Consider the following 27,320-nt stretch of genomic DNA (forward strand, 5'->3'; position numbering starts at 1 on the left):
AAAGAATGAGACCCAAATATGTGCCACAGACAAGCATTTCAGCTCTACAAAGTGGGCACAGTGCTGGGAGCCAGGATTACCCTAACCATCACAAGCCCTCCACTTTGCACCAGCCACAGGACAGGGGTCAGGCATCTAAAGAGTGTGATTTCTTTGGTCCCTGTGGTTTTTGCTGGGCCTCAAATCACTGTGTGACCACCTCTGCAGGGAACAAGCTAATCTTTGGAGGAGGAACCAGGGTTATAGTCAAGCTGAGTGAGTACCGGTACTTGAGCCACAATTCTGTTTCCAACATTGAGGCAGGAATCTAGTCGTCAATTTTAGATTGAGTGTGCTGTGTGGTCCCACATTAATCTGTCTCAAACTTGCCTTAAAATTGTGTAGTGTTGTTCTTATACATAAGCATATAGGGATGCACAAATTCAGTGTGGAGAAAAATAGCGCTATATTGGTATTTTCTAGGATCTGTCTTCTTAAAAAAAGGAAAATAGTTAAGGCCCTTTCCTTATTTCTTCACAGCTTTGTCCCACAACGTAGAAGAAAGAGGAAAGCAATGATTCTCTCGATTCAGAGTGGTTAAAGGATTTGAACGTGCACATAATAGCAGGGCCAGCACCCACATGCTCTAAGGTGCAATATATTGCTATCTGTACCAAGCTTCACCCTCTATAACCATCACTCTGATATATCTCCTCTGGCCCTCATTTTTCCCAATTAATGCAACTGAAATATTCATAACTCTTATCTACAGGCTCACAGAAAGCATGTGGGGATTGAAAGGACATTACTCTGAAAAAGTTGAGCTGGAGGTTTATTTAGAGAGGTTCTGTTTTCTTTTGGTTTTTTCTAAGGGAGGAAATGGATATTGTTTTTGTTGTTGATGATACTGCCTTTTTCATTAGGGAAGAGAAAAAAGAAGGGAGAGATCCTTGAAAGCCATGGTGATATGATCAATACATGAACATGTACAAATAAATCATTAAGGCATTCAACGCAGGGCCAAAAGGCAGTGGATCTGGCTCAGCCATTCACCAGCCACGTGCCCATGGGAAGCCCTATAAGCCTCAGTTCATCTATGACATGCAGATTATGTTTCTAGCTCTGCCTAGCTCAAAGGATTTTGTAAGAATCAAGTGAGATAATGTATGTGAAATCTCTTTGAAAAGTATGGGCAGTCAGATGATTCATGAATTTTTTGAGAGTCAGATTTTATGAAAAATTCCGTTTGAGGGTAAACTTGGAAATCAAAACGCTTCATGGATCTTGGCTACCGCAGAGAAAGGGTTGAACGTGGATATAAGGTGAACCTTTCTAGCCATGAGAAACCAGAACATGAGAATTAGTGACTGAGACTGTCCCTGGAGACCATCAAGACCTGAGATCACTTGGGAGAGAAATGAGTGAGGTTGTGAGCTTGTTGGAAATGGTTTCAGAGGTTTCCTATCATGCTGAAAAATGTATGACTTTAAGACTTTTCTTGAGTTTACCTAAATATGTGTTTAGTGTTGAACTAGGTGTCAACCAAGCAAGAGAACCTGGGAGAATTTCTGTGCTTGTAAATGAAGCTCACTTTGGTTTTTGTGGTGAAATAGATCACTGTGGGGTTTTCAAGTGGCCAGAAGCTGGTTTTTGGAAGTGGGACCATGTTAAAGGTGAATCTTAGTAAGTATTGAATTTTGAATTCTATTAGTTATGGAGACATGTAACAGGCTTTTTTGTATATCTAAGGGGACTGCCAAATGTTTTCAGTTTATTCAGATTTAGTGGAGAACAGAGTTCTTCCCATGTCCTCCCCATCCTAACTGTAACAGCTCATTTTGTTTGTAATGGTTTGTGATGGTTTGCATTGTTTAACAGTTTAATAGAGAACCAGAATGGCAGAAGTCTCCCCATCTCAGTGGTCAGCTCCATCAGAGAAGTCATCTGAGAAACACTCTGAGAGGCTAATATCTTCTCTTCCAGTGGGCCTCCTCTTACAACCTTAATGCCCTCAACAACCATTGCCACAGTTCCCAATTCCTGTAATGTCCCAAAGTCACTTTGGAAGAACCTCAGTCTCATTTTATCTTTCCTAAGCAGGAATTTATGAGGTGGAACTGTATCTAGTATTTCAACAGAGAGAAGGCATGATCTAGGCATCCATGGCCATCCTTGGCACTGTGTGATTTGGAACCAGGCTTTGATCTTTCAGGCCCTCAAATTGATGATCTATAAATGGAGGTGACGATTCATTCTTCCATGCTTGGATCTCACTTCAGACATCACCTTCTCAGAGGGACCTTTCCTGCCTAATCCATCCAACAAGCCACCAAACACAGACAACGCCTGGTTCTCCATCCCATTATCCAGCCTGATCTGTTCCTGCACTTTCATCACTTGACATTGTATTATCTATGGATTGGTTTCCGTGTGCCTCCTCCTAGACTGTAAGCGCCATGGGGACAGGGACAGTGTCCCAGCGGCTTTCAGCTGTATCCTAGCACCTAGCGCTGGGCCTCACACATGGAGGTGGTGGGTGAAGAGTTGTTAAGTGAGTACAGGACCCACCACATCTACCTTCCTTCTCACAAAGTAACACAGCTTTACTGTTGCATTCCCAAACCCTGAGCGTTCACTGAATTCCTTGCCAAAGGCAAGGACAGAATACAAGTGTGCCTTGTTAGGTGAGTGAGCAGGTACTCAGGTATTTGCAGGGCCTTGTTTCACTGTGCCTACCAGGCAGGATATGCATTGGTCTTTGGAAAAGGAACCACAGTATCAGTGCATCCCAGTAAGTACCTGGTTATTATTGATCATAACACCTGAACTTATCCTGCAGACTTACATTGTACAGGGGACTAAATGTTTCATTCTTTTTTTCTAAATGTGTCCCTGTGTGTTTCTGTGTATCTTCTTTTTTAAATATTTATTTATATGACTGTTCCAGGTCTTAATAGTGGCATGCAAACTCTTAGTTGCAGCATGTGGGATCTAGTTCCCTGACCAGGGATTGAACCATGGCCCCCTACCTTGGGAGTGCAGAGCCTTAGCCACTGGACCACCAGGGAAGTCCCTATCTCCTTATTCTTTAACTCAAGGAGTATTGGGGTTTGGTAATGCAAGACATTAAAACAAAATGAAAAAAATGTGTACTATCCCCCATGTCTAATACTCCAACCACACCCACCACATGCTCACAAATTTTTTTTTAAATAAACTAAAGTGAGTGATAAAAGAAAGATTACCTATAGGGATGGGAGCAATTCACTAACCGCTGGTAAAAGGAGCTGTGTACAGGGGTTGATGCCTAAGTAAACATGGGTACCAGAGCTGATGTCCTTTGGCTGGTAAAACAAGATGACTTGGTGAAATTTTGCAAATCTTTCTGAAGGAAATATGTCAGAGTTGTGTAGAGACTATCACTTGGACTCTTCTCAGGCTTTCCCCTCCATCAGTTCTATTGTGCTCTGAAAAAGAAGCTTTCAGAGGCTTAACTCCATGGCTTAGTCTTTATTTCAATAATAAAAAGGGAGGAAATCCCAGCCAGAGTTCCCAGGAAGGAGGACAGCTACACGCTAATCACACTAATCTATTATCAAGGTAGCTCAGGAATTATTGTCAGGCAGCACGGTGCTGTGATTTATAACACATTCATCTTTGCAAGTGGGACAAGATTATCAGTAAAACCCAGTAAGTAGACAATATGTCACTAAAGTAGGAGGCTTAATGTGGCCGTTGAACTTACTGCAGCATTTGTAGGGCCCGAGCGTCAAGAAATGAATGGTTTATGTGGACTAAAATGCATTCTGATGTAGAAAGAAATGTTAAAGTAATGCCACAGAGGCTAGAAAGATCTAACTGTGGAGCAAAAGTAGTCATGTCAATGAACCAAAAATAACAGACTGGAACAGCTCAGTCCAAGAGTGGATCATAAAGAAAAAGGCAAAGTTTGGCTAAATACTGCTAGTCCTTCTAAACCTGGCTAGATCAGTGCATCTGGGCCAAAATTTCACCACCTATAAAATGAAAATACTTCATCTCACCTCAGAAGTTTTTTTAAAAATAAAATAAGTTAATGGATATGAAACTTATTTTTATAAACTAGCAAATGCTATGTACATGTAAAATATTATGACTGTTTTCAGAACAAAAAGAAAAAGTTAGGATGGCTAGTACAATTCTACATAGAGAATATGTAGGTTCTTAGTAAAACAGCTATTTTCACATTGATCTGTAGCCATAGACATTGGTGAAAACCACTCTCTCTTCTATGAAGTACAGACACTTAAATGTCACCCACATGAGAATGGCAGGAAGGAAGCCATTCTGTAAAGGCCTGCATTGCAGCATGAATCCTAGGGGTGACCTAAAGGTTGCCTTTGGAACTGGAACGACACTTCAAGTCACCCTAAGTAAGTCTAAATTCCTAAGCATTTCTCCTTCCTTGTGTTGTCATCTCCCAGATTGTAACATTTGGAGCACATAATGGGGATGTAATAAGCCTTTTCTGGCCATTTTTGAAAGATTTAAATAAAGATATTTAGAAATATCCCTCATCCAACCTTTAATGTTCTAATAGTTTTGTCTCATCCAAGTTGTGCTCTTTCTTAATAGAAAAGAAAGCCAAGACATTGCCCATGAGGCCAACTGAAACAGTAAAGTTGCAGAGAATAAAGAGAAGGCAAGTGATTTTTTTTTTTTTTTTTTAAATCAGACCTGAACCAGAAATGGATGCCCTCTAATCAGAGGCATGCCTGACTTTGGGGACAGAACAGAACTCAAGTAGGTAACCCAGGTGCCGCTGAGCCACTAAGTCTGCAAGATAAGGAGGTAGGAGCAGTAAGTAGTCACTCTGTGATCTGGATGTTATTCCATGAAGTTTCAGATTGGTTGAAGTTAAAATTGGGAGAGACACTATGGCAGGAAATTAAAGTTTGATAAGTGTAATGAAGACAAAAGAGCTAGATACATCTGCTGGATAAACAGAGTTGAAAATCACAAGTTGGATGGTGATAGACCCAGGGCTGTGAGTAGATAAAGGCTTCATTTTAAGTGTTACACAATAAATGCTCATATTTGAGTCAAATGGCCTGTGTTATGCAGAATGTAAAAAGAAAGTTAAGATGAGGGGGTTGTATCTCTCAGTCTTGGGTATGAGAAGATGTGTGGGCTTGCAGGTGTTTTTGACTGACTAAGAAACACTGTGGGAGGCTATACGTGGACCTTCGGAAGCGGGACTAGACTGCTGGTCAGGCCTGGTGAGTAGAGTATCAGAGGAACAGCAGGAAGGTTGATGAACTTGTTTTCATGTCTCAGGAAATGACTATGATAGAGGATGAGCTGGAGTTTTGGGGATCACTGATACTAGCGTTCTAACATCTGGTTCTGGCAAGAGGATTAACTACAACACGGCTGCAGTCTCATTCTCCTAGAAACAAAAAGGAGAGTCCTTCTCTCATAGCTCCTGCTAACATGTATCTGTCCTGCACTAAAAAGTCTCATGCATCCAGGATACTTGTGTAGCAGGACTGGTTCCACGTGCCCATCCCCACATCATCTGTTCTTCATTTGTAAAATAAGGATAATAGTATCAGAGTTCATGGCATAGTTATGGCCCGAATAAGGCAAGGTTATGTAGAGAGGTTGTTAACCCACTTGGCATGTAATAGATTCTAGTACTGGTCTTCTTTCCCTTCCTAAGTAGGTCAGAGGTTGAAGGGCCCAACACTACAGTCTATTTTTGTATGAGGGTTTGCTACAGTGTGAATTCAGGATACAACACACTTACTTTTGGAAAGGGCACTATGCTTCTTGTCTTTCCAGGTAAATGTTGACTCAATCCCACTCCTCTCTTCTCCTTCTCTGGTTTAAGGCTTCTACGCATAATTTCTGTGTTTTACCCTTGTGACATCATCCTTGTTTAATCAGTTGACCTATGAATTTAAGGTCGAGCCTTCATGGAAGGCTTTGAAAAAGGAAAGTAACCAACAGAAGAGTTGGGTTAGTAGAATTAGTTGAATTAGTAGAACTAATTCACTAGATCAGGATGGAATAGAGACTAATACTCTAGGTGATTAAGACAAACCTGGGTTTCCCCAGAAATAGCTTGGCTTCCTGCTTAAAGACTAGCCTGTGGTGTCTCCCCGGTACCCCTCCCTTTCCTCTTCCCTCTGTATCCTGTATCTAGCAGCGGAATACTGGACAGCCTATGACACATACAGCTACAGAATTCTTTCATTAGTGAGAAGATCTGCCTATTAAAACTGAAAGATCCTTAAGAGCAGAGGCTCCTGTTATATACCATGAAGTATCTAATATGGTCCTTTTACAAAGTAAGTGCTTGAAAAGTGCTTGTTTAATTGAAATCAAATACCCAGAGAAATCAAGTTTCCAGATCAGAGAGAAGAAGAGAATATAGTAAGTGACACAGTACATACCAGTATGTGGTAGAGAGGGAAAAATACTAGACTGAGAGTCAAACAGACTCAGGTTTTGGTCTCTGCTGCCAACTAGCAGTGAAGCCTGGACCAGATCTCTTGCTTCTGGACCTCAGTTTTCTCATCCAAAAATGGGAGAGTATGTCTGGATGGCCCCTCTGGCCCCTTGGCACCAGCAGCCCCTGAATTTATTCTGCTTGGGCTGTGGAGAGTTTTTTTCTCATATGAGTAAGTCAAATAGCCATATTAAGTCTAAAACATTTTCTAACTCATCAGGTAAATAAAGGAAAGGGGTGAAGTGACAGAGGAAGTTTATTGTGAGGCATCAGACACTGTGGGAATTGGGCAGGAGGAAACAAACTCACCTTTGGGAAAGGCACCCACCTAAAAGTGAAGCTGAGTAAGTGTGCAATTCTATGGTAAATGCAAAATGTATTCCAATGACAGTGACTGGGAGTTTCTCAAGGAGATGTCATTTTTGTCATTTGTATCTTATTTATAATTATCCACAATCTAGTGCTGAAGTATTAAGAATTGTAGCACTCAGATAAATTAGTGAAAATATTCAAACACTGTATGAGCATCCTTTCCTTATGTTGAAATTTAGCAAACTATTAAGACTTTTCCCAAGAAGTGAGGCTGACAAACCCGGGTTTCTCCAGAAATAGCTTGGCTTCCTGCTTAAAGATTAGCCTGTGGTGTCTAGCCTGTTCTAGGCCCTGCTATAGGGCTCCATTTGTATACAGTTGGCCCAGTCACGGGGTACGATTTTTGTATAGAGTTATGTCAGAGTGTGAACACAGGTTATCAGAAATTCGTATTTGGAACTGGCACCCAACTTTTGATCAACCCAAGTAAGTCAGATCTCCAGAAATGTGTAACCCCACTTCCAGTATTGGGTTTACATGTATCTATATAGCATTTGCTCTGGTCTAAATATAATATGATGATGATGATGATGATAGTCATTATTATTGTCATATCATTATTATTACCACTACTGTCTTGTTATTATTAATCATAACAATGCTGCTAACTTTGAATTTACTTTTCTGCCACGTTATTCATCCTACCCTTTAAGGAGAATCAGTGTGAAGGTAACAGAAGGAAAATGGACAGGACAAAAAGCTCTGTCCAGTATTAGAGTTTTCAGCACTAAAACTGAGCTAAATGCCAGAAAGAGGAAAAAAGATAAAAAGCAGGAAATTGCATGGCCGTAATCTAATAGAATTTTTCTACCTCCACTGCCATTGACTCTGAGACTCACCATAGGAGGCTATTCAAGGTCACTTTACCTGTGCCCCAGCTCATTCCAGAGGCTATGGCCCTTTGCACTAAACATTATTCAAGAAGACTCAGTGAAGTGCAGAGAAAGGAGCCCAGGGTTTCTAGTTTCAGTCTAGAGTTCTAGATTTGATTGCACCCCAACTGACTGTGTCATTGCCCCTCTGTGTGCCTCAGACGCCTCCAGTGTGAGATGAGAGGGTTGAAGCACTCCAAATCTATGGTTCTGGGATCTTACTCCTATAGCACCCTAGAGTTTATATCACTACAACCCAAGGATATTGACTCTTAGGGCTATTTCACAAATTCTCTAACACTAAAAAAAGCCTTATTGATTAATAATTTAACAACATAGAAATCATAACCACCATCTCAATTTCTATGATGGGTGGATATCATGTTAGGTACATGACATACAGTATTGTGTATCTTCAAACAACTCTATGGATCAAGGAACAGTATTTCTATTTTACAGAAGAGAAAACTGAGGTTCAGAGAAGTATTGCCGAAGAGCCCAGGGTTAGTGAGTAGAAGGGTCTACATTCAAACCAGGATCTGCCTGCCTGATCTCAAAGACTTACTCTTTCTACTACTTTATCTCACAGACACTGTACCAGTGCTTACTTAGAAATGAGGGAGGATGCCAATCAGAATTGCTAAGGAAATATATGGAATTTATCTTTTCTATTCTTAGATACTGCCATGATTGAGAGATGGAGCCTTGAGAGATCTTGACTTGGGTGCTGCAAATCTAAAGGATTCTCTGCTCCTTTTAATGAGAAATAAGTAATACAGGGGGCTGCTGAGAGCATTTACCCCAGTGGAGACAGGAGAGAGAAGAGCTGGCAGCAGCCACTTCCTTAACGCTGACTGTCCTTTCCTCTCAATATTTGTTGTATTTTCCCCAGGCAGACGGTCTCCAGGGTAATCCACCTATAAGTGCCTCACTCGTTTGTGAATTATAGAAATATGCAATGGTGAGGGCACTTTGGGCACTTCTGGATCATAGAACTTTAGCTCTGAAAGGGAATTTTTTTCCTATAAGGAAATTAAGATCCAAAGAAGTTCACTGAACTGTCCATTATCATAAATTCAGTGAGAACTAGGGCTGGGACTAAAACCTGGGGATCTTAGTCTCTGGGCCATATTCCATGACTACTGTTTGGAGAACTAACACTTCTAACAGGAAAGATGTATGAGATTGTCCATGAGCAGGAAAAAAACTGGGTTTTACTGGGAAACTATTAAAAAAAAAAAAAAAATTGCTCCTTGCTTAAGAGTCTGTGCTTCTACTTCAGGGGGCACGGGTTTGATCCCCGGGCGGGGAAGTTCCACATGGCCAAAATAGAAAAAACAAAAAAGTGCCCCTTACTTTGAATACCTTCCCCAAAATCAGGCTCCCTGCGCCAAATCCCCAGCTGTGGTATAAAAATGGAAGGAGAAGGAAGTGGTCCATTTTGTCACAGCACAAATCACTGTGGGAAATACTGGAGGCTTCAAACTTGTCTTTGGGACAGGAACAAAGTTATTTGTTAAAACAAGTAAGTTCCATGAAATAACCTGATTTTTATTACAGTTGAAAGATATCAATATCTGTTTTCATTGACTTTTTCCCCAAAGTTCTGTCTGCTATTTAAATAAGATAGGTTGGCAATGGTAAAGTTGCAGTATATGTCCATGAGCACTGTTCATGTAGAAATATGTAGTGAACACTTAGTAAGTGTGGATGGACATAGCTACCCTAGGTCCTGTCTAGAAATAAAACTCTGTAATTATATGAATGACTTATTAAACCTGAATATTCACGCATTTTTTAATATAATCTACTGTATACAGAGCAGGATTTTCTATTGAATTATGACTTATTTCTCTTCATCTTCCAGTGTTCTTAGAAGTGAAGGTTAAATAGTAAAATTACACACCTCTTCCTACTTTGATGACCACACACACTTGGTAACTAACTTGTGTGTGACTGAGGAGTCCCAGGGTATGGCCCAGCTACAGGGATCCATTTGTATAGAGTTGGCTCCGTTGTGAGGTACCATTTTTGTATAGAGTTATGTCAGAGTGTGAACACAGGTTATCAGAAATTCATATTTGGAACTGGCACCCAACTTTTGATCAACCCAAGTAAGTCAGATCTCCAGAAATGTGTAACCTCACTTTGAGTATTGGGTTTACATGTATCTATGTAGCATTTGCTCTGGTCTAAACATAATATGATGATGATAATAATAATCATTATTATTGTCATCTCATTATTATTATTACCACTACTGTTTTATTATTATTAATCATAACAATGCTGCTAACTTTGAATTTACTTTTCTGCCACGTTATTCATTTTACCCTTTAAGAAGAATCAGTGTGAAAGTAACAGGAGAAAAACATCTGTGTTTCCTTTGGACTCAAGTACTTGTCCATTCCATTGCCCCCTCTCTACTGAGGGTTCATATTAACCTCACGATATTTTGGTTTCTATGCTGCTTCCTGATTACCTCTCTGAGAAATGCTTCCTTAGCTTTTCCCTGCCTAAGCACTTAGATTTTGCAGCTCATATTTACCCAGAGTATACTTAGCTTTTAACCTCTCCCTAAACTGGCCTTCTTGTCCCAGTAATTATGCACAGTAAAGCTCAGTTCACCTCAGTAGGTGATGACTGAGTATCATCAACAAGCCAGGGGCCATATGTGACTTAAAAAGAAACAAACCAAGAAAAGAAGAAGTGTAAGATGCGGTTCTTGCTCTCGAGAACTTCCAGTCTTGTCAGAAAAACAAAACACCCATCTATTAAAAGTCTGTTAACAATTTATATGTGGGCGCGCCAAGCAGCATGCTGTGTGCGGTCATGCATAGGACCTGGGGCCCTACTGGCTGGAAACAGGACAGTGGACAGTCCACATTCCCTGGCAGAGAGCAAGCAGGATTCCACCCCTGTGTTTCTGGAAAAGGACCTAAGACTGTTACCTGCTGAGATGCTTGACTTTCTTGACAACCCTTGACAGAAAGCAGCCTGACTGGGGTGAGGATAGAAACAGTAGAAGCAGGAATGAGTCAGGCATGAGTCACCAGGAGTCTTGCTCAGCCCCAAGGAGGATGCGGTGACTCTGAGTCTCCCCGAAGCATGTTTTTAGCGTGTGCCCCAGCATGGCTTACTGAAAATGCTCTTGCTCCCACTCTTTCTGGCAAAGTGAAACATACATTTTTGCAAATGTCCCCAAGATGATGGTGCCTTCCTCTCAGGCGGGGCAGCTGAGGTGGGAAACGCCCGCTGCTGCCTGGTACCTTCAGAAACATGCACACCCACCCGGCCGAGGTAGGAGACAAGTTTTTCACCAAGTGTTGTAAAGGCTCTGCTTCCCCTCCACCCCCTGCAGGAGAAGTAGCCAGAGGCTGTTTGTTGATGGCTGTGATGAGGAAAATGGAGGTGCTGGGTAGCAATGGGGCTGAAGCTGCTACAGCCATTACGGGATCTCCCTCCAGTGCTCTGAGCACCCATCCCAGGAAAAAGGTTAGGGTCAGCCTTCCCGAGTTCCCAGCATTTAGAGCTCCTGGGATGTATGTGTGTCCTCTGTGAGAGGGTGGGCAAAGCCAGGACCTTTTTGTAATGCACTTACCCAGAGTGTGATTATGGAAACAGAGTCACTTTTGGAAATGGGACTCGAGTGCTGGTCACACCAAGTAAGTGAGCTGGGATCCTCCTGGGCACATGACCCTCTCCCCCACCCATCGATGTTCCTACCCCATAGGTGCTGGACAACTTACGTTCGTGGGAGTAGGAAGGGCATGTCCTCCATCAATGCCACACCTAACATTCTTAGAAAGTCATTTCTAAGAAGCTTTGTGTCTAACCTTTGTGTGCCCCTTGTTGCTTTCTCTCAGCATCTGCACTGACAATATAATATAAAATCTCCTTTGCCTCCACTCTGGGAGCACTTGTGTTTGATGAAAGAGTAACAGAGTCAGACTCTGCTGTGGCCCCAGGCAAGCAGGCAGTGCTGGTGGTGCTGCTGCTACAAGGGAGTTGCCGCCTCGCTTCTCCACTGTCAGGAGCGTGTGCGTTCTCCTGAGTAAACCAAGTGTGGCGCTCTCCCAGTCCCATCACTGCCCCTAGCTTCAGGGGCCCTGGACAACTGGGAGATTCCTGCAACTCTGGGCATGTCGGCTAGTGTTTCCCTGGATTGTTGCCTCAACCACTGGGGCAACAGGTAGAGGGAGGTCATGTTAGATGGGTTTTAGCAAGGGCTTTCCTTGCTGTGTGTATCAAGAGGAAATGATGAACTTATATTTGGAAGAGGGACCAAGCTTGTTGTTTACCCACGTGAGTATTATAGAAACAGCCAAGGGATATTCTGTAGACAGAGGACAAATGATGGAAGGATACGGCAATAATGAGGGAGTCTATGATTGGTCTGCTCCGTCGTTAGAGAGCCCATTGTTGTCTGGGAGTAACCTACCATTGTGTCAGGTCTAATGAAATGATTGAGGTTGTGCTGGACAAGGGTTTTGCATGGTGTGTGCAGAGGACAAATCCCTGAGGGTTGAAAAAAAGGCTTCACTCTTGGTTAGGTTTCTGAAGCAGAACTATCTTCTTGGCAGCCAAGGGGTCCATCTTACCCCTCAATTCTGTGGCTGAGAATCTCTTACCATGTTGTCTTGGATCCATGAGATATCTGTCCCAGGCAAGAGCATCCCAGTCAGAATGCTGAGGCACCCTGGAGTGTTAGAAAGGACGGTGGAACAGGGACAGGTCTCCTCTGGCCACAAAAAGCCTCATCCCTCCCTCAGTGGAAATCATTGCTGGGAACCACTGTACTATTAGCTACTATTTACTGAATGTCTGACATGTGCCAGTGACTGTCCTTCATAGAATTTCTCATTCAATGCTCACACCCATCCTAATGCTAGGTAGCTAGTATTAGGCCCATTTTACAGATGAAGAAACAGAGGCTTGAAACAAATAACTCGCCCAACCCAACATCATACAGCTAGGAATGACAGAGCTAGAATTTAACTCTAATCTATTTGACTCCAGGGCCTTACTATTAACCAGGCCACTACACTGCTACCACTGTCCCTCCTGTATTCTGTGAAGGAAGATCACAGACCTCAAAGGCTACTGGTCTGGTCCTTGGTTTGCCTGGCAGCCTTGGTCCCAGGACTCATCGTTTCTGAAGAGATGAGTAAAGTCATTGAACTGGGTTGGCAGAATGCAGGCATGGCAGGGAGAGGAGTAGAAACCTAGGGGGACTTGTTATTGGGCATAAAGTAACACAGAAAGAAATTTATCATCCAAACCTTGGAACAGGCTGTTTAAAAGCTCTGTTCCCAAGAGTGAAGGCTGTATGGGGGAAGGAGGGGGCAAGGGCAGCCGCCCTGGGTGGCAGAGAGCAGTATTTGTACTGCATTGTAGCAGGGTGTGGACACGGGCGGCAGAGCACTCACTTTTGGGAGTGGAACAAGACTCCAAGTGCATCCAAGTAAGTGCCCAACCTTAGACTCCAGCCAAAAGCGCAGAAAGTCCCTACTCTGCTTTCTTGGATGTTGAGTCTGCACTTCCCGAACTAATTTCTCATGCTTCTCCATGAGGTTTGAATGTTTTGAAATTTGAATTCCCAGCCACAAGCTCAACAGTGGTTTATTTTCTAAACGTAGTCATTGCCAGTGGGGCCTGGCCTTTTCATCATTACAGAGGTAGACTCTTTTGCTATTTCTAGATTCCTTTGAGACAAAAGACCTTTATTGGAAAAGAAATCATGACCGATTATGCCAAAAAAATTATTTTTGTTACCATTTAATTTTCATGAAAGGTGATAAGTTAAATTTCCCAAAGACCATGGGCATGGGATACACTCTCACAAAGCTCCATGTCTAGTCAAGAGACATGGGAAGGACTTAAGGCCTAAATAATGCAATAAAAACAATACTGAGTTTAGAAAATAGACCCATACAGTACTTAAAAGATAAATAAAATGGTCTTAATAAAAGAAGATAGCAGGATTGCATTTAAAATGAATTAAAATATTGAAAGGGCTTTCATTCAACAAATATTTACCAAATAACTATTATTGGGGTGACCAAAAGGCTTGTTCAATGCAGGAGACGTAAGAGACATGGGTTCTATCCCTGGGTTAGAAAGATCCCCTGGAGTAGAAAACGGAACCTGCTCCAGTATTCTTGCCTGGAAAATCCCGTGGTCAGAGGAGCCTGGCGGGCTACAGTCCACAGGGTCAAAAAAGGGTTGGACACAACTGAGCAACTGAGCACACACAAAAGGCTCATTCGGGTTTTTCCATAAAGATCTTACAGAAAAACCTGAACAAAATTTTTGGCCAGCCCAATATATTCTAAGCACTAGAGAAGGAAGGAGGGAGGAAGGGAAGGAAAGAAGGGAGAGAAGGAAGAAAGGAAAAGGCAGAGTCTCTGTCATCCAGTATCTCCCAATGGATAGACATCCATACACATAGACAGTTAAAGACAGTGTCACCACACTGCAATGGAAGTACACACAAGTTGCGATGGAATAGCAGAAAGGAAGGCATCCTGACCTCCTATCCTAGCTGCTTGGTACTTTCACCCATCCTGCACTGCACCATAAGCTCTGTGAGGTTGAGACCCTCTCTCCTTCATCCTTACACCTCCACACCCCAGCACCACACCTGACACATAGGCATCACCAAACAAATGATTGTTGAAAAATGCCTTTAGCTAGAGAGTTGGGGAAGACTTTAGTGCAGAGGTGGTAACTGTTTAGAACCTTTTGGTTTAGACAGTAGCAAGTATTCTCCAACAGAGTTGCTAAATTTCAAAACCAAGAGATTACAGAATCCATCAGAATGTGCATGGGTGGGTGAGAGCCCATTTCTTGAGGGAAAACTTCCTCCACATTTGTCCGTTCATTTGTGCACTCACTGAAGCATCTTCCCTGCCCTGGGTCAGTTCAGAGTGCCTTTAGAAAGCCTGAAACCCCATCATATTTCTAAAGAACCAGAGTTCAGACGTATAAGAATTGCACTACCCTGCTAGGGAAGTAGCACAAGTGGAAAATCCTATGGTAGCAAAAAGGAAAGTGGTCTAGTGATAAATACTTGAAGTATTTGACTCTACTTGAGATACCACCCAGGACAGAAAATTTTCTCCATTAGGACCAGAATCTCCTTTGAAGCACACAGCCCTAAGGTATGTAGGAAGGTGTGTGGAAAGAAAACCAATAAATTCACATTTGGGCAAGGCTTTCAAGTTGCCATTGTTCCCAGTAGGTAAACCCTACAAAGTGTTGGGGTGATGTGGTCTTGCATGATGACTGCGTTCATATCTGCCCTCGAGCCCCTCCTGACAGCGTCAAGAAAATTTGCTACATAGCTGACTATTGTTCAGCAATTGCCCAAATAGAATGAAGCTGTTTCATAATGATTAGAAAGAAATAATCAGCATCAATGAGACCCCTAATTGTGTCGGTAGGAGTTGGTAGGAGAACAAACAGACTCAGAACATGAAAGCTTAAGGATAAAATTAGGCTGAAATTTAGGAAGAATTTTAAATTCTTTGAACTAGAAAAGGGACTTCCGGGGAATGTATATCTAAACCTGTACATGTTCCACAGAGTTTAATGGATGTTTTAAGAAAAAAAACATTATTGGATCAAATAAGTTTAAGAAGCTCTAAATTTCTTTATTGTAAGACTTCTCAGAACCTTTAAAATGCTAATATGCATTGTCAGGCTTCAGGACTGAAAATAGAGTATACTCTATTTTCCAAACTTCTTTGAGCTTAGAATCTTTTTTGCAGAGAAATTTAGGACTAGAGTTCTGTGAAATTCTCACTGAAAAGGACTTGTCTAAACCACTCTCAAACTGGAGATTTTTTTTTTGTCCCCATATGAACGTTAACCCTAACCTTAGAACTTTCCAGAGAACTAGATTCTTGGACCCCATCTGCAACTCACTCCTGATTCTCACAACCTTCACAATTAAGCAGTCCTCCTTGTGCACTTCATGGGACTATTCCTATGGCAATATTAGTCTGTGTCTGCCCTCGAGGAGTAATGGAACCATTTTCTAATAGCACTCTCATAGGCCTCCCTACCATGATTAGGTTGTACTCAAGGTTTTCCATCTATTGCCAGTGCTGTGAATTTTCCCTCAAGATTCATTTCCCAATTAATCTCTGGTTTTTCTCCAGACTCTTTCAGTTTTCTTTCCTCATTTTCAGTGTGGAATCTAGAATGGGCATTCACCCTCCAGAAAGAGCCTGATCTACTCAAGGCTGGCTGGGAGAGAAAGGTGTTTGAGGTTGTTACACAGAAAGCTCAGGAATTAGGACTTGGTGAGCCAGACTTTTCTCTTGTGCTAGAGAAAGGGGGATTTTTAAGGAACCTGTAAAATAGACTCAGGAGTCATTGCTAACCCTGCCAGGGGCCAGAGTTCTTGTAAAGCATCCTCCTAGTGTGTGTCGTCTGGTAGCTACAATAAGCTGACCTTTGGAACCGGGACCAGGCTGACTGTACACTCCCGTGAGTATGACGGTGTGAATGACCAAGGCAAAGTGGCTGACCATTTGTCTGTGAGAAAACCGGCAATAATTTATGGCAAACTCGAGGATGTGTGAAACACTCGTTTTCATTTCTACAAACTCTCTGGTAACTTGAAATGTTCCCATTTCTCATGTTAAAGATAGAAGTGCCAAGAGCCAGCTGGGTAAATGAAAATCTGAGTAGAACAATTTACAGAAACATAAAAAGAGTTGCAGATACTTGGTGCTTTCAAGCGAAACGGATCATATCAGCACCAGATAATCTGAGCATTCAGGAAATTAGCTAAATGCTCTTGGGGGAAAGAGATGAGTTAATGGCAAACACAAATTCTCTTTTATTGCAGCAGGTAGCTAAATTCCCTGGATGGACTAATGAGCATAGTGTGGGGATAGCTGCTCACAGAATCTTTCTCTCTGAGATTGAGTAGAATTTTGAACTGCTCCCAGGGTAAAAATGACCCAGACCCCTATGTGAATGGCAAATAAGGCAAGGTATGGAGGCAGGATGGTGTGGGGTTCACAGCATAGCTTGGGAGGCTAGCAGACCTTGGGGGGAGTCTGGATTTGTCCTCTCCAGCTAATTAAGTCTTCACCTTCTCAAAAGAAAAATAAAAATTAGCACATCATAATATGAGATAATGCTTGGCATATAGCAAGTAATCAATAAATGACAGGTTTTCTAAATAATATTAATGATAATTATCATCATCATCATGAAGGCTTTGTTATTCTAAAGCTTCATTATTGTTAACGGGAAAGGGGAACAATTTCCATGGGAAATAGGAAACCTAAGAAACAAAAGCCAGGGTCCCTTCTCAGATGGTACCCTCAGAGCCTGGTAGGTTCCAGCAGGTTAATGTCAGGATGGTTATTGCAAAGACCTTACTCTCGGTGGAGATACGGCACTTTTAAGTTAAACTTTGGAGCAGGGACCAGCCTGAGTGTCCAACCAAGTAAGTAATGTGGGGCAAAGGTGGACATTGACAACTAATTCTTCTTTGTCTTGAGATGCCCAGTTGAGCGCGGGTGCTTTCTTTTGTTGAATCCCAAAAGGTTCTCTCCACCCATCCCAAAACATCCTCTCATCCTGCTCTCAATGCTCAGCAAACACCCTTGGGCCAGAACCCGAAAAATCATGAGTCAGATGTTGGGCAAGGAGTCCTGGACCTTTCACGAGAGGATCCAAGACACTGTTGTCCTGAGCAGGGGGTGTTGTCTACTGAATTCTGTGTTTATGGAAATCAGAACCCCCAATCCAGAGCACTACAGCAGGACGAGGCAGGAAGAAAAGGATTAAGAGACAAAGACTCAACACGGAAGAGCAGGTCTAACTCTAAAGAGTGTGATCCTCTGTCCCCTCTGAGAGATCAGTGTTTCCCACTGAAGTAGGAGGCAGGGCCAGTGAGTTTCTGTAATGGTATCCCCAGCAGTGTGAATACAGGAGGAGTGACCAGTAAACTCACATTTGGGAAAGGAACCCAAGTGTCCATAATATCTGGTGAGTCATTTCAGGTGGCACCATTTGCAACCCCATGGACCAGTGTCATAACCTTTTCCCTGGGGATCTTATTACTATGGCAAGGCTAACTGTGAGTGTTATAACTGTCTTACAGAGGCCTCTGTGAATGGAAAAGGCAACACTATTGATCTTGAAAATCTGTGTTTCTCTAGGTCAAACACATTAAAATTTGACTTGAATCATTCAACAGATAACTTTAAATGCCTTCTGTGTGGCCATCACTCTATAAAATGTGAGACTGAGAATGAATACCTAAGATAGATGCCTGAACTGTCTCCAAAAAGTATAAAAACTAGTCAACGGGATCGAGATATTGTAAATTTAGCAATCCTGAAAACCATTTTTGTATCAACCAGCTGATGATGATAACAGGCACGGTAGAGATTCAGAGAAATGGGGTCCTGGATGAAAAGTTGGCCTACATGGAAAAGGTTTTATGAAGTAGAAAGAATTTGTTGAGGCTAAAGGATAAATTAAGATCTATTGGGGCAAAGTTAGGAGATGAGGGGACTTCCAGGCATAAGAAACACCAAGAAAGAGGGCATGATCTCAGGAATGAATAAGGCATGTGCATTTTGGCCAAGTAAACACTCTGATAATGAAGTTAAATGGAGAGAAAGCCAAAGATGTCTTCAGAGACAATGGAGAAAAGGAATGCTAGAGCCTTCAGGATAATATAGACCATTAGGGCCAAGACCAGCCACTGGGAGACGGAATCAATTCAGAAATGCAGACCAGAGGTGAAGGTGAAAGAGGCCAGCTCTTCCTATGGACAGCTCATGGCCTAGACCACCCCCCTTTGTTGCTCAATGGGCTGTAAGAGCCCATCCGTCAGAGGAGGGGGAACCTAAGGCTTTTTGTAATGAAGACAGTGAGAGTGAGATGGAGGTGTTGCCTCCCAGATGCAATTTGGCAAGGGAACTAGAGTCCATTACTCCAGGTATGTCTGTGAGGGTTCACTGCTTCCTGACACTCACGAGGGCCTCAGTGGGATTCAAACTCAAAGTCAGTAGTGCTCACTCACATTTCGGGTTCCTGATGCCCAACTTCCAAACACAGATTTGGTGGTAAGGGAGCTTTCCATCATTGCTGTGCCCTGGGGATCTTAGGCACTAGAGCCTTGGAACATGTGCTTCTGTGGTTAATTCTGAATTAAAATGAATGGTGAGGATCTAGAAATAGCTGGACTTCCACACTGAAAAGTAGATCCAGTCTTGCTAAGCCTACCTTCTGAGATGTCATCAGTGGCAAGAGGCATTTATCTTACTAAAGTGGAACAGGATGTTTCTCTCTCAGGGCTCTGGCAGATGGACCCCTAAAGACCTCCAAATTAATAATGACTCATTCTTTGTTTTCAGACAAAAATGTAGCATTGAGGCACCTGGGGATAAAAGTAAAAGGGGGCTTTATTTTTTAAGGACTTCTTCTTTAGTACTTATTTTTATTTATTTATTTGACTGCGTCAAGTCTTGGTTGTGGCACGCAGTATCTTTAGCTGTCCCACTCGAACTCTTAGTTGTGCCATGTGGGATCCAGCTCCCTGATCAGGGATCGAACCTGGACTCCCAGCACTGGGAGTTCATTCTTAGCCATTGGACTGCCATGTAAGTCCCTAAAAGAGGGCTTTAAAAAGCCAAGTTTCGGGATAAATATCCAGGTTTTTTGACCAAAAACTCTAATTAGTAGAAATTTTCCAAATCTGGTGGTCACTAGGCTGTTTATTTATCCCACAATTATTTCTTGAGCACCTAGTATAATGGCAAAGACTAGGGACACAGCAGTGATCTAGGGACAGGTCCTAGTTGTCACATAGCTTATATTCCAGGGAGCCAGGGTGAAGAGTTTTGTCCAGCTGTGTTCATACAGGGCATATACAGGACTTGAGAGAGGAAATTCAAGCGCTTCAAATCGTGGCAACCACCAAATGCTATGCCATGAAGTATGGACATAATCCTATAGGCGATAGGAGCCTCTGGAGTATTTTGAACAGAAAGTGACTCGATCAACTCCATGTTTTAGACAGGTCATTTGGATGATGAGCTCAAAGAAAAGACTGAGGTCGGGGGAGCAGGAAAGGGTGAGTAAGAAGGAAACCAGGGGTAAGGAAGCCGGACAGGAGAAACAACAGCAAAAATGCACATGGGGAAAGCCCAAGGGTATCAAGTGGTAAAAACGAGAACTGAGAGAGGCTAAAAATCACCTCAATTCTCTGACTTCACTAACTGCTCTTTCATTTTGATCTCTCACTAGCAAAGCTGAGCAACAATAAGCCTGCCCTGGTATCGCCCTCCACGCACCTCAGCTGGCTTTAAGTCTCACTCTCAGCCCTTGCAGCCTTTCCTCATGGTCTGTGGCATTGCACCCTCCAGACCAATGCCGTCTGATAGAATTTTCTGTGACAATGGAAATACTCTGTCAGCCTGCACTGTCCTATGCTGCAGGCATCAGCCACATGTGGCTACTGGGGTCTCAAAATGAAGGTTTCATTGCTAATTGAATTTTTAATTTTACTTGATGTTTGTTGTTGTTGTTCAGTAGCTCAGTTGTATCTGACACTTTGTGACCCCATGGACTGCTGCACACCAGGCTTCCCTGTCCTTCTCTATCTCCCGGAGTTCGCTTGATGTTGGTTAGTGTAGCTAAAGACTATCACACCAGACAGCGTGGTCTAGACCCTCTCCAGACTGACAGCCACTGGCTCTAGGATCTGAGTGAGAGTTTAACCAAGATTCAAAGTCAGGTATCTGGCCCCCATAATAACCCCTTTCTCCCTCTGAGGTCAACCTGTGTCTGGTGACAGCTTTCTTGAGGCCACATTCTCTCAGCACCTCCACACCCTTCCACATCGCCCTCTCTGGTCCCACCCATGACTCCCACTAATGACTGACACATCCACTGGGGTGTGGTATTAGCTAATGGCTTCCGGTCTCCCCCCTCCCAGTAAAAGATTTCTGCCGTAAATCCTTAACCCACAATGATGTCGTCCTCTCGGGCACATGGAGATTGGAGGGGAGCAGGCAGAATCCTTTGAAGCCAGAGCTTTGGGTGTCGCTCACATGTGACCATGGACAACCCCACCCATAGGCAGCTCTGCCTTGATTCAGCATCCCAAGGCCATGCCAAGGGCTGATTCCCCTGGTTTTCATCCAGATGGATATCTGCATTTCCAAGGCCACCCTGACTGGCTCAGCACACGGGGTGCGTCATGTATCACTGGTCTGCAAGATTTTGCCTGTGCGGTGAGAAGCTAGGGGAGCAGAGAACCACGAGCCCCGGAAGCTGCCATCCCAGCCCTGCTGTAAACTTGCTGGGTGGCCCCAAAGTGTTAATCCTCCTAATAAACCTCTGCTTCCTCCTCCAAAGACAGGAGGTCTGAAAGAATAAACACTGAGGGTTGCTTTAAAAACACAGAATCCCATGAAAATACTGAGGAGTCATTCTCAGCACTAACGAAAAGCCTCCAGCTGCTCCTTGCTTTCCCCGGACGAAAGAGTAGAAACTGTATTACTGGGTAGCGCAGTTATCATGGCAATCTCCTGGTAGTATCAAGAGCTGCAATTACTAAAATTATTTCAGTTTATTAAGTATAACTTTACATGGAGAAACTCTCATGGCTTCTCAGAAGAGCCTGGTCAGGAAAAAGAATGAGGCAATATCCCCACTTGACAGATGAAATTCCTGAGACTCAAGGAGCTGGTGTGAATTGCTCAAAGCCTTGTAGCTAGTAAATGGGAGAGCCAGGGCTTAGACACAAGGGTTCTGATTTAGAGCCTAAAGCTTTTATCAGTGAGAGAGATCTCCTGGTGATGTGGCCCATCTTCCAAGTTCATGCCAGCCTATTACAAACATCACACTCCTGTCAACACCAGCCCAAGACAGGGAGACCACCCTAGACTCTAAGACATATGTCTTGCTTTGCTGGGTCTCTTTTCTCTGCTTGTTTTGTCCTGCCAGAACTATGTTGTTGCTTCCTAGGCCTTCTGAGCTTTTGAAAAAGTTCCTATTAAGTAGAAAAATGGGCAGCATCCTTAAGTAGCCCTGCATTGCTAGTTTCCTTGAATGGTAGGCAGGGCCTGGCAGAATGTGTTCACTGAGAGCCTGGCCTCTTGGCCAGGACCCGTAGTTTGTGCTTGTCCCTGAGTCCCATCTGTTGTGAGCAGATGGTTTCTAGGATGTTCTTTCCCACCTCAAACCTGAGAATGTGACTTGCCAGCCCCATAGAGCCCTATTCTTGCCCATCACTGGCATCTGGACTCAGGCCTTGGTTGGAGCAAAGAGGAAAACAACCATCTCCTAACCTGGGTCCTTTTGGTCCACAGAAATCAAGGACCCCAACCCCACTGTGTACCAGCTGAGAAGCCCCGAGTCCAGCAACACTTCTGTCTGCCTGTTCACCGATTTTGACTCTGAAGTCCAGCTGACACAAATCACGGGGAGCAAGTGGAACATGATGCACAAGACAAATAGCACCGCGCTCGACATGGAGATCCTGGGATCCAAGAGCAATGGGATAGTGACCTGGGGAAACACCACCGATGCTGGATGCAAAGACACCTTCAGCGAGGACATTGTCGTAGCCCTCAATGACGGTGAGTGCAGCCTGGGTTCTGCTCTAAGTTGTCTCCTCCATCGACAGGCCCATTTGTGCCCAGGGCTCAGGTGTGTGACATCTAAAAGCTGCTCTGATTGGTGGTCTCAACCTCATCAACTGTCAGCAAAGACCCCTCCCTTCTCATTCCTGAGCATCCGGGAGCCCCATCCAGGCAGGTCACAGAACGTCCTAGACAAATAGCAGAGGGGGAAGAGCCTGAGAGTGCCAGGGCCCTGAAGCTCACCCTCTCTGAGCCCCACCCCCTGCCTCTGTTCAGCCCCTCACTGCTCCTCCAGGCTCCAGTGTGCTTCTCCCAGATCCCTCCTTTTACTCCTCCCTCTCGGCCAAAGGGCTTCCCAGCTCCTAACCTCATTCACTCATTCACTCAGCAATTGCTGATCGTGCCTGTACAACATGCCCAGTGCTTCCATGGAGGAAGAAATGCATCCGATGAGGGGTCTGCTCTGAGTAAGCCCCATTCTAGTTGGGGGAGACCAACCATCAACAAGCAGAAATCTAAAGAACTCCAGATTATCATACTTGCTTTAACTTGGAGTTGGGGAAATAGCCACCCTACCGACAGAAGTCAGAGAAGGGCCCTCTGGGGAAATGCTATCTGAGCTGAGATTTCAAGGCTAAGGAGGTACCAGCCATAAGACAAGAAAGGACCTTATAGAGTCATGAGCACAGTGAGAAAGGCCAAGGAGGAGGAGATGAGATGGAAGAGATAGGCCAGAACCAGATCACAGAGCTTTGCCCGTCATGAGAGGGAGACACTGTTTGGGTAGTGAGGAGCTATTGATTGCCTATAAGCAGGCAAAAAAAAAAAATCTTCCTGGGGGCTTCCCCGGTGGCTCAGTGGTAAAGAATCTGCCTGCCAGTGCAGGGGACACAGGTTCGATCCCTGTTTAGGAAGTCCCACATGCCATGGAGCAACTAAGCCCCATGTGCCACAAATACTGAACCTGTGCTCTAGGGCCCAGGAGCCAAAACTACTGAGGCCATGTGTTGCAACTATTAAAGCCTGTGCACCCTAGAGCCCGTGCTGCCACCGCAGTGAGAAGCCTTGGCACCAAAACTAGAGAGTAACTCCTGCTCACTGCAACCAAGGAACGTCTGGCACAGCCAAAATAAATAAACCATTTTTTTTCCCAATCACTCTGACTAGAGTGGGAAAAGGATTGTAGGAGCCAAGAGTAGATACAGAAAAGAAGCTCATGCAGCAGAGAGAAGATGGAGGCCAGGATGGGGTTGTGGCAGGGGAGTTATTTATTTGATATTTTGTTTTTTATTTATTTAATTAAGGCACTGGGCCTTAATTAGGACATTCGAACTCTTAGTTGCAGCTTGTGGGATCTAGCTCCCCAACCAGGGATAGAACCCAGGCCCCTTGCATTGGGAGCACAGAGTCTTGGTCACTGGACCATCATGGAAGTCCCTGTGACAGGGGAGTTAAAAGCTCAACACTATTTGAGATTCAAAGCTAGAACTATGCAGGGTCGAAAAGGAAAAGCGGGAACTGAGGAAGGTGGCTGGATTTTCTTTCTGAGCAGCTAGGTCAATGATTATGCCATTTACTGAGTCAGAAAAAACAAGCAAACAGATTTGGGGTGCAGGGGTCAAAACTTTGTGGAACAGATGAAAGCATCTATGCCCCTTATGGCACTTCTCACGGTGTCTGTCTTACTTCCTCTATCAGACTCCAGACTGGAACTCACCCAAGGGTGGAGTCTGACGGCTCCTTGTGTCATGTAACATGCACTCAGCACAACCAGTATTAAGTAAACAAAATGGTGCCTAGAAGCCAGGGTGCTGGTCCTTCGAGGGTCAGTGGTGGCCCCAACAGGTGCTCATACGGGACAAGTTCCTTCCAGATCTCTCCACGAGGAGGCACGGAAAAGCTGGAAACATTCACCAGCCCAGCTTCTGGGGTGGGAAGTCAGAATGCTCAGGACTCTAAGAAAAATGTCTTTATTTCTCCTTTTAGGAATCGCCTGTAATGCCAAGCTGGTAGAGAAAAGCTTTGAAACAGGTAAGCGAGGGATCCATCCTGGCTTCACACAGGTCTGGGGAGACAATGAACCCACAATCACCCAGACGGGATAGAGGCAGTGTGAAGGAACATGTGGATCTAGGAATGAAGTTCTAAGGAACAAGAACAGCAGTTCAAGCCCCGTTCAAAGCTGCCTGGGGACATTCTTGAATCCCTAGATTCCTCTCACCATCTCTAATTTTCTTCTCCACTCTAAGAACTTTAAGGATACGTCTAGTTTTGCTAGACCAATGACTCACTCCCAGGCCTCTATGTTCCTTTCAGTGGATTCCTCCACTGTCCACAGAGATCAAGAGAGCTTCTGGGTGGCCCAGATGGGAAATCTCTGACCTGCTCACATAAAGCCCTAGACTAACCTGGTCTTCCCAAGGATGTTTTCCCTCCATAGCCTGGGGGTTTTGCCTTCTTTCAAGAAGAGCAGCAGAACTCATGTGGGCAGTGACCTTGGCTCTCAAAGATACCCACCACTCCTCACCACCTACTCTGGGCCCACGTTCATTTCCATTTGAGTCATTTGTACTGAGTCATCCCTCTAGGGCTTCCCTTCTGGCTCCTGCAATGCGGGAGACCTGGGTTCGATCCCTGGGTCGGGAAGATCCACTGAAGAAGGAATAGGCTACCCACTTCAGTATCCTTGGGCTTCCCTTGTGGCTCAGTGCGTAAAGAATCCACCTGCAATGCGGAAGACTTGGGTTCGATCCCTGGGTTGGGAAGATCCCCCAGAGAAAGGAAAGGCTACCCACTCCAGTATTCTGGCCTGGAGAATTCCATGGTCTGCATAGTCCATGGGGTCGCAAAAAGTCGGACACAACTGAGTGGCTTTCACTTTCACTTTCATCCTTGTGGTTCCGCCACTAGATTCTCACTAAGGGGCCCTGACCCAGGGTGTTGCGTATGCCAAGTTCTGAGCATCCACCTCCCCACCCACTGAGAGGCTCAGCCCTAAAACTGAGAGTAAGGCTGTTAGTGTTTCCCTTTGGAAATGAAATGCTGGTGACCCTGGTGTGTGCACACTCAGTCACTCAGTCGTGTCCGACTCTTTACAACCCCATGGACTGTAGCCCACCAGGCTTTTCTGTCCATGGAATTTTCCAGGCAAGAATACTGGAATGGGTTGCCATTTCTTACTCCAGGAGATCTTCCCAACCCAGGGATCAAACCCGCATCTCTTGCATCTCCTGCATTGGCAGACAGAGTCTTTACCACTGTGCCACGTGGGAAGCCCCTGTTGACCCTAGAGGGATGTACAGATATGTTTATGAGGGCATGTGCACCAAAGCCCAAAGGGAGAGGCAGGTGGAGGTGCTGAAGCCCACCATACTCCCCACTCTGCTTTCGGTGTCACGGGGGCTGTGCAGACCTGCACCATGACTGCTGTGACTCCTTGTTTTTGCAGATATGAACCTAAACTCCCAGAACCTATCAGTGATCGGGTTCCGCATCCTCCTCCTGAAGGTGGTCGGGTTTAACCTGCTCATGACGCTGCGGCTCTGGTCCAGTTGAGGTGAGCTGACGTCTCAGCCAGGTGGTGGGGCCCCGGGCGCAGGTTCCCAAGCTCTGAAAAGGAACTTCCCCCAGGCTCTTGCTTTTAGGTCCTAAGTCTGGACCCACCAGACTCCTCTTTTCCTGTTAGTGGTTCCTCTTGTTAATAGCAATGGCCCAAAACACTTAAGAAACACAATACACTCCTCGGGTGACATTGGTCACCTCCTTTGAGCCACATCTCACCTACAAAGTATGAGGAACAGTTGTTATTATCCTCATTTTGGGAATGAAGAAACTGAAGCCAAGGAACATCAAGGCCACACAGTTAATGAGTGGAACTTAGGAGACACTTAGGACCTGGACTCATTCATACCTATGCCTTCTATTGTACCCCATGCATTGCAAATCTTAGGGGGCCCCCCATTCCTTTTCTCAGGTCCTCTGGCCCCAATGTGGTAAGGCAGTATTGTATTTGTTATCCACCCCAATTCTGACTAGAATCTCCAGACCCTTTCCCCCAGTGTCCCAGGTCATCCCACTGACAAGAGCATCTCATCAAAAAGGACTCTGGGTCCATCTGCCCCTAGAACTCTACAAACAGAAGCATCCTCATCACATCCCTAACTGTCCTGGGTCTCATCACTATGCAGCCTGACCCTGTTCTTCCTCATCCCAGGTCACCGACAGCCTGAGAGCCCCGTGCTCCCTCGCCCCTTGCTCCTCGTCGCCCTTCCTCTCCCTCTCCAAGCAGAGAGACGCACTCTCTGCCCCTGTGGATGAGAAGTCTCCCTCCTCCTCTCTGGCCTGGCTGGCCATAACACCAACTGGATCCTCCAGATACTGGCGATCAAGATGCTGACAAGCTGCCCAGCATAGCTGCCACCCACTCTGTTCCTCACTGCTGCTTGTCACTGCCTGGCATTCTCGGCAAAGTCGGGGGGCTGCTGCAGCCTCTCCTGGCTGTAGGGACACTCCCTCCCCACCCCCACCCCCCAGAGACTGCCTCTGATGTCCCACTGGATGGTGGATCCCCAGTGGGTTCTCTTGGGCTCCAGCTCCCGGAGAATGTTGTGTGGTGTTTATATTTTTTACATAGTGTTCATAAAAAAATATATATCACCCTTTTTCCCAAGATGTGGGGAAAAATTATCTTTTCATGATCTAGGCCCTGCTCTGCTGTGTATCTGAGCCACATTGTATATTCTGCTGCCAAGGCTTCAATAAAAGCGATTTGGAAGAGACTGTGCTCCTGTTTGACTGAGTTTGGTCCGGGTCATTTTCAGCTTGCTGTGGATCACTAGCTGGGCAGAAAGAAACCAAGCCGTCCATCCATGAGGACATTCGGCAGGCCTAATTCAACAAGCTGCTTAAGTCCACCTCTTCCTGGAAAAACCTCTAAAGAATTCCACTGAGAAGGCTGTGCTGGGGCCAGGCAAACCC

At 44.6% G+C, this 27,320-nt stretch overlaps 2 gene segments (V, D, J or C); one reads left to right on the top strand and one right to left on the bottom strand.

Annotated features, from left to right (window-relative positions):
• LOC133066554 (T cell receptor delta variable 3-like) overlaps positions 1-5,971 on the bottom strand; it is a 63,482-nt gene extending 57,511 nt beyond the window's left edge. Inside the window, exon 1 of the V gene segment in view lies at positions 5,768-5,971.
• LOC133066547 (T-cell receptor alpha chain constant-like) lies at positions 1,629-27,121 on the top strand. The segment is given in 5 exon segments: positions 1,629-1,662; positions 22,071-22,340; positions 24,330-24,374; positions 25,792-25,899; positions 26,557-27,121. Coding segments are annotated over 4 exon segments (441 nt in total).
• The last annotated feature ends 199 nt before the right edge of the window (positions 27,122-27,320 follow it).

Source organism: Dama dama, chromosome 12, assembly GCF_033118175.1.
Source record: "Dama dama isolate Ldn47 chromosome 12, ASM3311817v1, whole genome shotgun sequence".
Lineage (NCBI taxonomy): Eukaryota > Metazoa > Chordata > Mammalia > Artiodactyla > Cervidae > Dama > Dama dama.